The sequence below is a fragment of the Girardinichthys multiradiatus genome, chromosome 23 (genome assembly GCF_021462225.1).
Source record: "Girardinichthys multiradiatus isolate DD_20200921_A chromosome 23, DD_fGirMul_XY1, whole genome shotgun sequence".
Classification (NCBI taxonomy): Eukaryota; Metazoa; Chordata; class Actinopteri; order Cyprinodontiformes; family Goodeidae; genus Girardinichthys; species Girardinichthys multiradiatus.
The window spans coordinates 11,784,187-11,794,715 of NC_061815.1; the positions used below are offsets into that span (position 1 = coordinate 11,784,187).

At 40.1% G+C, this 10,529-nt stretch overlaps 1 protein-coding gene across 1 annotated transcript; it reads right to left on the minus strand.

Annotated features, from left to right (window-relative positions):
• Positions 1-60: 60 nt before the first annotated feature.
• Positions 61-7,202, minus strand: hdac3 (histone deacetylase 3). The gene is made up of 15 exons (XM_047353165.1): positions 7,020-7,202; positions 5,636-5,718; positions 5,407-5,549; positions 5,235-5,316; positions 3,237-3,293; positions 3,097-3,152; positions 2,889-3,022; positions 2,728-2,808; positions 2,576-2,649; positions 2,445-2,509; positions 2,269-2,358; positions 2,116-2,174; positions 1,768-1,847; positions 827-984; positions 61-739 (listed from the first exon to the last, which is right to left on the minus strand). The coding sequence occupies exons 1-15, from the start codon at positions 7,072-7,074 to the stop codon at positions 670-672; spliced, it is 1,287 nt and encodes a 428-aa protein (XP_047209121.1). The 5' UTR covers positions 7,075-7,202; the 3' UTR covers positions 61-669.
• Positions 7,203-10,529: the final 3,327 nt, after the last annotated feature.

Consider the following 10,529-nt stretch of genomic DNA (forward strand, 5'->3'; position numbering starts at 1 on the left):
GTCTTTTCATGTGTTTCGTCACCATCTACTGGTGGGGAAAAATAAGACTTGGACACAAACTGATTTAGTTTTTTTATTAAAACCAAACTATCAAATCTCACATGGGTTGATTGGACTGCAGGAGATACAAAGTTTTTCTTTTAACACCATAAACAGAACTGTACAGAGCTTGTTACAATTACACAGGTCAACCCCATGTCTTTCCCATTAATAAATCACTAGAAAAATTATGGGAGGCAACTTTAAACAGATGATCTAAAAAGGCAGGAGACCCGTTTTTGGCTGGACTGGCCCCAGTCCAGCAGCCTCAATCTGGGTTCAGTTAAAAACAGATGATTCAGATTCCTCAGAACTAGTAATGGTTGGATGGGAGCGTTGGCTTCTGAAATTCAGGAATCGTCAATAGACCTAACCTTTCAGATACAAAACCAGACCACCTTTTTTTTTTTTTTTTTTAAATCAAGACTACATGGAGAAAAGACACAAGTAAACTTTGTGAACATTTACCAAAATGTCAAGAGTCCATCAGAAAAACGTCTTACAGTGGTGAGAAAATCTCAGCAACCTGCCGTTAATTTGAGTTGTGGAGGAACAGTTGTTGGCACGAGTTCAGCGTGTTTCAGCACAGTCCATTTCGTTTGTCTCGGTGAAGCCGTAGGGTTTCTAGTCTTAGATTTCAACGTCGCTCTCCTTGTCGTTGTCATGGTCACCATCGTAGAACTCGTTTGCTGCTTCAGGCCTGTAGGAACCGTAGTAAAGATGTTTACTAAGTGCTTCAAACATGAAAGCTCGTGCTGACTAGCTGTTGCTACAGCTAACAACTGACCGTGTGTAGTTTTCCTCTGCTCCCCTCTCATCGGGGTCAGGCTCATCGTTGCGCTCGTAGCTCAGCATATCGGAGGGAACGTCGTGGATCTGGACACTCGGAGCGTGGTTCAGCATCTTCAGGTTCTCAAATACTGTCTGACGGATCTGCTCCAGGTACTGCAGCGACACGTACACAGTGAAGACAGTCCTGCACACTTTGTTTCAACATTCCACACTCAAATGTTCCTTTTTCAATCCATTTTTCCACTTTCAACTACAATCAATCTGCTCTAGTTTATTTTTCTTAAACAATGATTGGGGTTTACTGTAAACAAAACTCATTTAACCGACCCCAGCCACACCAAAAACCATGTGAATGAGCTTGGATTTCAGGCAGTAACTCAACTCAAGTTCTAGTGTTCATTAAGTACAGAAGATTTGTTTCCATTGTATCTTGATAAGATTTAGAGCTTTCTCTGTCATAACTGTTTCATTGTTTTATATTGTGATAAAATCTCAAGCTTGTTTGGTCATGATTAGTTTCCTTGTTGCATGTCAAACATAAAAACTGTCTTGTTTTATGTTGCTATATCAGTGTCTGTTTCTCATTAAAATATGATTTTAAACATTTTATCAAAATAATCATCTCATTACGCTAGAAACCAATCTCCCAAGCTCTTTGTTTTATAATCACATTATCTCTACATATTGAGACCTTGGGTTATTTAGTTGTGATAACTGTTATATTAGATGTAATAAATTCTTGAAATAGTGGATTAAGAGGCCAGAAACACAAATATTTGTTTGTATTTATTTAAAGTTGGAAAATGTAAAAAATATAATGTAGAATGTTTTCACATTTTGTAGACTGTGTTGGGACCCTGAATGTTTCCCACACATAGAATAAAACACAGGTCTTAGAGCTACTAAAACCAGTGAAAACTGAGCCAATGTTTCTACCTGTCTGGAGTTCTGGTTTTCTATCCTGGTGCTGACATCAGGATGCAGCGTGAAGTCAGGAGCAAAGTACTCAAAATATTCTGTAGGAGAAATGATGAAGAGAAAAATCAAACAAAATAGTTTGAGATTACTTATGGTGTACATAACCACGTCTATAATGAGCTCTAAAAGAGTCTATGGTGTTCCTAAACTTCCAACAGATGGCGCTACAGACTGAAACACCTCAACAATGACAGGATTTCTTTAACTCGGACTCAAAGATGATAAAGTTAGTTTTATAATACTGCAAGACAAGCTGCTGTCGAGAAAAAAACCATGCTGAAAACTGCAGAAGAAGGCACAGCTCACCGCTATAAGGCAGCTCATCACTGATGGATTCCTCCAACAACAGAGACGTTTCAAAAGTCCTAGATATTACACACAACAAGAGTTCATTTGCATCAACAAAACTGGACTTTTAGATGAATGACTCTTTTTGTCTCTCATTTATTGTTTACTTACCAGCAGCGAGCCACATTCCTCACCGTGTATCCTCCTCCTCCAAGAACCAGCAGAGGGATCTTAAAACTTTTTACAAACTCCACACACTCACTGAAAGGGAGCCACGTGTACACAAACACAAGCAGGTAAGCTTTACGAGAGTGAAAGCAGCAATAAACTAGCTGCCGCTGACTCACCCGTGTCCTCGTATGCTAAGGTTGAAGCAGCCCAGTCGGTCACAGCCCAGAGAATCTGCTCCGCACTGCAAACACAAACACTGTTAGCTTCCTGAACACACAAACACCAACCTCAGCTGCTTCAAACTGACCTGTAGGACGATGCAGGTGGGCTGGTAATAATCCACCACCTGCTTGATAACCGGCTGGAACAGCTGCCTGTAGCCTGAAACACACACAGATCCGTGAAACGAAACAGAACCTTTTAGATGTCTCCTATAACATGGTGGATTTTCGGACTCACTCTGGTCATCAATGCCATCTCTGAGAGGAACGTTGAGGCAGTAGTATCGGCCACTCTCCGCCCCCACCTCGTACATGTCACCTTCAGGGAACACGCCATACCTCCTCAGTGTGTCCATGTATGTGACAAAACATTTGATGGGAACTCAAAGCAGCACCTACCTGTGCCAGGGAAAAAGTAGTTGCCATACTTGTGAAAGGACACGGTCATGACACGGTCTGTCAGGTAAAACGCTTCCTGGACGCCGTCGCCATGGTGAATGTCGATGTCAATGTACAGAACCCTGGGGTGGTACCTACAACAAAGCACAAAGTTAAAGCCGGGCAAAGACAAACATGCAGTATAGGTTAGACAGAAGCGTGATCTTACTTGAGAAGCTCCAGTATGCTGATGACGATGTCATTTACGTAACAAAACCCAGATGCCTACATGCACAAGAGAAGCAGCTTGGAGTTTAACTTGTATGAGCCGGCCCAAAGGGATGAGACTGTGATCCACTTTGTTCTCACCTCAAATTTTTTAGCATGATGCAAACCTCCTGCCCAGTTGATGGCGATGTCACAGATCTGGAAAAAGTAAATCGAATTAGCAACAATGAAAATCATCATAAAGTCTTATTGCAACATATAATCACTGCCCACTTTATTAGATGACTTTGAACTTGACTTTGTTTCTGACCTTGTCCTTCCCTTTGTTGCCTTTTGGTAGAAAAATCTCACACAGCTCAAATTACTTCAGGCTAGTTTTTAACACGCCAAAATGGCCTCCACATTGACCAGATCTAAATTCAATAGAGCACCTTTAGGAGAAAGTGGAACCAACAAATCTGCAGCAACACTTTGACGTAGAAAAGATCTGTAAAAAGCTTTAAATTCATCCATCCATCTTCTATAGTAGCTTATCCTTGCAGGGTCACAGGGGGACTAGTGCCTATTTCCAGCAGTCATCGGGCGAGAGGGTGGGGGTATACCCTGCACATGCGCCAGTCCACAAGAGGGTAACACAGACACACACAGGACAACCGACCAAGCACACAGACACAAACAAATTAACAGTCATGTTTTTGGACTGTGGAAGGAAGCTGGAGTGCCCAGAGAGAACCCATGCATGCACTAGGAGAACAGGCACACTGCATGCAGAAAGAGCCCAGACTGGGATTTGAACTCAGGACTTCCTCGCAAGGCTACAGTGCCCACGACTGCGCCACCTTGAATTCATGATATTGCAGTGCAAAATTCACATGGAAAAATAAAACTTAAATTGAATACATTTATTCAGTAGGTCCCTTTTGAAGTGAAACAGGCCCACAGCCTCACAGACCCTCCACCATACCTATTGGTGGGCATTAACAGGGAGCTTTTCATCATTTGTTTTATGTTAAATCTGACTAGTATTTGTGACCAAAAAGTTCAAACTTGGTCTCATCTGACCAAAACAAAATGGTTCCAGTATAGTTTATTAAAATCCACATGTTTATGTCTGTGATGGTATGACAGAAAAGGCCTTTTTCTGGCATCAATTCCAAACAACCATTTGGTATGGAGATACGGTCTAATGGTTGTTATGGAGACTTTGTGAGCCCAAGAAGCCACTTTTTGCTAAAATTCTCCAACAGTGAGTTATGCACATTTTTCCCTTGCATCATATCCTGATGTCTGGCTTGGAATATGGGTCATTATCCAGCCTATGGGTCAGTGGCTAAAAGAGATCGGCTTCTCTGTCATGTCATATTTTTGACCAAGGGAAACAGAAGGCAACAGACTACTAATTAAAAGGTCCTAAAAACTCTGATCAACTAAAAAAAGTAAGGCATAACATATAAAAATAAAAATCAACTGTTAGGGACGCCAGAAATTGTACAACTGCCGATTTTATTATAAACAATTAGTTCTTTATGTGGAATTTGTTCTCCACTAAATAAATGTACCTAAATAAAACTAAATTAAAAGAAATGTCAATGTGATATTATGTTACTGCAATTAAAAGACTGTCCACACCTATAGGTCAGAGGTCAATCAGCATGGGTTGAATTTATGAAAACCAACAGGAAACAGATTAAAACAAGCTCTTAATGAGTGGCTGTTTTGTAGTACCTTTTGATTTAAATACAAATAAGCCTTAGTAATGAAACATCAATGCAATACAATAAAAAGGAAGAAGATTTGGTGACATCTAGTGGTGAAATTAGAACATCCGCAGAATAAAGGTTGATGGAAGCATAGAGGACAAAGGCATTAGATCAATTAAATGGCAGCATTGTTTTGATCCAGTTAATAATGAAGCCAAACTGTAATAATATCAAGTGTTTGTATTGGCTAAGGATTAGTGGTAATACAACCACATGTGTGACCTTAATCAGCAGCTGCCTTGCGAGCTTATAAGAGGTTAATGCAGCTGTAAGCAATCTCTTAAAAAACTAATAAATAAGTTCTTGTGATTCTTTTTGACAGGAAACGCAGCTCAGAGCCCTGACATTGCTCAGTTCAGACGTTTGCAGTGTGTCTTACCTTGTGGTTGAGCTGCGTTGCTCCCTGTAAAGATGCTCCTGTGTATCTTGAGCAGAACTCAAACAGACCTGGAAACACCGGACTGAAACACACAGGCACAGTGTGGATTCAAGAGTCAATTACGCTACAAGGCCATGCAGCAGTTCAAGTGAAATACAACCACAGCACTCACCAGTCGTCTCCCACGTTAAATGTGTTGAGGCTCTTTGTGAAGCCCTGCATGTTGTTGGGGCTGACTTTCTGCAGGAAGTCGATGTAGTCCTCAGAATGGAAGCGACACATGTCATGCTGTGAGGCTTTGTACGGCTTAAAAACCTAATGGGTAAACAAAAGATGAAATGTTACCGCAGTGTGAAAAGTAGGTTCTGAATATGTTCCAGTGTGTCTTGACTGCTGCTTACCATCATCTTCTTGTAGAGTCCATAGTGCAACACCAGACTGTGTGTCAGAGACAGACGGTGAGGCTTCATGGGGTGGCCAGCACCTGGTGGAGGGACACGTTTCACACAACACACAGATGCTTTTCATTAAGACATTACGTGCATCAATGCAGAGACGCAAAGCAACAGCTGTTAAACTACATTAAATTGTATATAGAATGCTTTTTTAGGGTTTTTTTGCTTTAATGCAACAGCAAATAACTGAGAAATTTGATGTTAAATTCTTTGATTTGTCTGCAGTGAGTACAAAACAAGTCATGAAGTCACTGGACTGAGCTAGAAAAGCAGCCCAAAGCATAAAGAAATCCTCAATTGTTTCAGATTACTTTAAAGATCACAAGAAAGTCTGACTTCTGGGGGAGAGACACTCAAAAACACTCACACAAATCACATCAAATAAGAATTAGGGCTTCACGATATCAGTAAAGCATATGCCAGACTATTGCTGAGTATGATACTGATTACAAATAACACACATTTTCCTAACTCTTCTCTTTCTTTTACATCATCGTGATGTCCCAGTAACTCACCGTGAGCTTCAGCATTTCAGCCACTAAAATATGCATTAGATGTTGTCATCAAAGGCAGCAACAACCGGCCAAATATTATACAGAGTGAATGTATGACACCTGAAAGATGATATCCTATAAAATATTCCATGTAGGTAGTTCTTTTCGACTGAGATAGTGGATACATTAAAACTATGATTCGATATATTGTGTGTGTATATATATATATATATATATATATATATATATGGTCCGGCTTTACTGCAATCAGTGCACCCCTACTTAAAATCCGACCAAAGATTCAGCTAGTGTCCTGGCCTCTTCAATAACACCCATTAGGCTGTGTGGATTGTGTGTCTTTCTGGTCTAATTAAAGCATTTAACTAATGTTTCTTTTCTTATAATTAGGTCGTACGTTCCACTGTGTGCAAGGAAGATTTTAGTGATGAGTACTGTCATAAACAGAATGCATAACACAGAAGCCCGGGATTTAAGCAATAAATGACACAAAGGCCCAAGAACACATATTCCAGGTCAGAACAAGGTACATTTAATGGTTTAATTGGAACCATTAAAATGATTTTTTTAGGAATAATAAAGTAACGTAGTAGGTTAGTCAGAGTCCAAAGCTTGGTTACTTTAGCGCCAAGAGAAATATTCATATTAAATGCAAGAATAATCAATAAAAGTATATTAATGCACCAGAAATCGCGGTATTCCCCGACCGTACACACAAATAAAAACACAATACAATATATGCTAATAGCGGAGGTGTTAGCATATATTGAAGCTAGCTAACATCAGCACCAGGAACCCGCTTTCAGAAGCAGACTGACCGTAATGAAAGTTGCCCACGTCCGGGTCATAAAAATAAGATGTCCTGTTGGTCATTGTGAAAGCGATGTGTGAAATACTACTCCTATTCCTGCAGCTTTGCCTGCCGCATCTTTCTTTCAGCTAGCAGCTAGCCGTAAACACCACCGAGACCCAAAACCGGAGGAGTACACGTCATCACTCAGGGACAGTGAGGACGGAGATGGTAGGAGGGGAGGATGAGGGAGGGTACACAAACACACGTCTCAGAAAAATAATTTTAAAGTATTTGGAAAAATATTGGAAACTCGTGGTCTCCCACCTTAATCAGCCAATTAACTCAAATCACCTGTAAAGGTTTGCTGAGCCTCATACAAGTACATTGCTAAAATCTTTAATATCATGAAAAAGTTCAGCTCTTCTGTCACCCATTCCAGAAAGTGAAACTGATATACGAGATATATAATTTACAAATAGCGTGACATATTTCATGCTTTTATTGTAATTTTGATAATTATGGCTTAAAGATCAAATCTCAAAATTCAGTGTCTCAGAGAATATTGTAAAAAAGCTAAACATTAGAAACTCATAGTCCCCCTCACTAATCGGTTAATTAACTCATCACATCTGTAAAGGTTTTCCTAAGACTAAATGGTCTCTCAGTCTGGGTCAGTAGGCTACACAATCATGGGGAAGATTGCTGACTAAACAGATGTCCAGAGTACAGTCATTGACACCCGCCACAAGGAGGGTTAAGCCACAAAAGGTCATTACTAAAGAAGCTGGTTGGTCACACAGTGCTATATCCAAATATATTCATAGAAAAATGAGTGACAGGAAAAAGCGTGGTAGGAAAAGGTGCAACAGGGATAATCAAATCCTAGAGAAGATTGCCAAGCAACATCCATTCAAGAATTTGGGGGGGGGGGCTTCACAAGGAGTGGACAGAGGTGGGAGTCAGCGCATAAAGAGCCGCTACGCAAAGATGAAATCTACACATTCATTGTGTCAAGCCACTCCCGATTCAGAGACAACGTCAGAACCTCTTATCTGGGTTAAGGAGAAAATGACTTGGGCTTTTGTTCAGTGGTCCAAAGTCCTATTTTCAGATGAGAGTAAAGTGTGCATTTCATTTGGAAATCAAGGTCCCAGAATCTGGAGGAAGGATGGAGAGACACAGAATCCATGTTACATGAAGTCCAGTGTGAAGTTTCCACAGTCAGTGATGATTTGTGGTGCCATGCTATCTGCCGGTGTTGGTCCACGGGGTTTTCTAAAGTCCAAAGTCAACATAGCCATCTACCAGGATATCTTAGAGCTCTTTCCTTCTGCTGACAAACTTTATGGAGATGCTGATTTTGTTTTTCAGCAGGAGTTGGTACCAGCTTACAATGCCAAAGGTACCAAAACCCAGTTCAATGACCATGGTGTTCCTGTGCTTAACTGGCCAGGAAACTGGTCTGACCTGAAGCCCACAGAGAGTAAGGTAATACTTTATAGGCAAATGCAAATAGCGTCGTAGCCTCCAGGGGGCGCAACATAATAGGGAAAAAATTACCTTTCAGTTATAATAAAACGTATTACTATTAACTCTTAAAATGGAAAAAGCTAAAACATTCAAATTTACAGCAATTAATAGTGCTACAGAAAATCTAGGAAAGTACAACAGTAGCAGAAGAGGTGAGGTTGAGTAAGTAGTGCATTATTTTTTATCACTAGTGGAGGCAGTGATAAAAACACAACCAGTCTGTAAAAAGCCTTTCTTGTACATAGTTTTGTATGCTAGTATTTTATATAGCTTTGTAAATAGTTTTATGTACTCTTTGTATATAGTTAGTGTAAATGTAGCTTATGTATAGAGTTACTGTGTACAAACTGTGTGGTTATTTAAATTTGATATTAGATGTTGATTGTTGTTTACAATTTATTATTGTTAATTTACTTATTTATATCTTTTTTATTTTGTGGTAAGGATACTTATATTGTTTTTTTGGATTTTATGTATTTATTTGTAATTTGTTAAGCTTGTAAATTAGCTGACATGTTATCGTATGAATTAAAGACAGTGGTAAAAACAATGCTATTCAATATGTAGCCTGCCTAGGGTGTGACATAGGGTAGGGCCGACTCTGAGAGAATCTGTGGAGTATTGTCAAAAAGGAAGATGAGAGACACCAGAACCAATAATGGAGATGACCTGAAGGCCCCTATCAAAGCAACCTGAGCTTCCCTTACAGCTCAGCAGAACCGCAATCTGATTTCTTCCATGCCATGCTGCACTGTTGCAGTAATTCATGCAAAAGAAGTGTCAAGAAATAAAATACCATTATTAAATAGATTAATCTTGAAATAAGTAAATCTTGAAATAAACTGTAAAATAAATAAATCTTAAATGCATAAATCTGGAAGTAAGGTAATAAATGACAAAATAAACTAAAAAAAACGACTTTTTCTGTTATATATTGTGTTTTATTTCATGGGGACATTTATTTATTTGATGGAGTATTTATTAATAGTTTATAATAACAGTACTTCTTTTTATTTTGGATTAAACAGCTCTCTATATATACTGACCTACTCCATCTGTTTTTATTTTATCCCAGTGAAGGGACGGGTGGTTGCATAAGTACAGACAGAGTGTCACAGCCATTGTAGCAGCTGACTGGGGTTCATGGGGAGGGCCAGGGTGCTTGGCGGAAGGGGGATGGGTGTGGGGTTGGGACTAACATAAGCACCTAACAAATACAATTAACATAAGCACTTAACATATAAACTTAATATATACACTTAACATACTGTATAGACTTCACAAATATACTTAACATAGACATAAGCGCCTATCATGTACATCTAACATATGCGCCCTAACATATACACCTAACAAATACAGCTTACATAGACATAAGCATCTAACATATACAGTTTACATAGACATGTTACATAGACATAGACACATACATGTGCATAGACACATGAACATATACATAGACACATATACATATTTTTGGCACTAATGGAACCCCATACCTGTATCCAGGATCTCGTTCTTTCGGTCATGACCCAAAGTTCATGGCCATTAGTGAGGGTAGAAACGTAGACTGACCGGTAAATCGAGAGCTTCGCTTTTTGGCTCAGCTCTCTTCACCATAACACACCGGCACAGCGCCCCCATTACTGCGGCAGCCGCACCGATCAGCCTCACATCATCCAGAGACTTGAGGTACTCAGGGTGGATCTCATCCACCCCGAAGCCCTGCTACTGTGGAGCTTTTTAACCACCTCTGGGGCTTCAGCCTGGGTGATGAGAGTCCAACCCCAAGTCCCCAGCCTCTGCTTCCACCAGGGAATGCGTGACGGCAGGATTGAGAAGATCCTCGAAGTACTCCTTCCACCGCCCGATAATATCCCCAGTTGAGGTCATCAGCTCCCCACACCCACTGTAAACAGTATTGATGAAGCACTGCTTCCCCTTCCTGAGGCACCGGACGGTTTGCCAGAATCACTTCGAGGCCAACCGGTAGTCCTTCTCCATG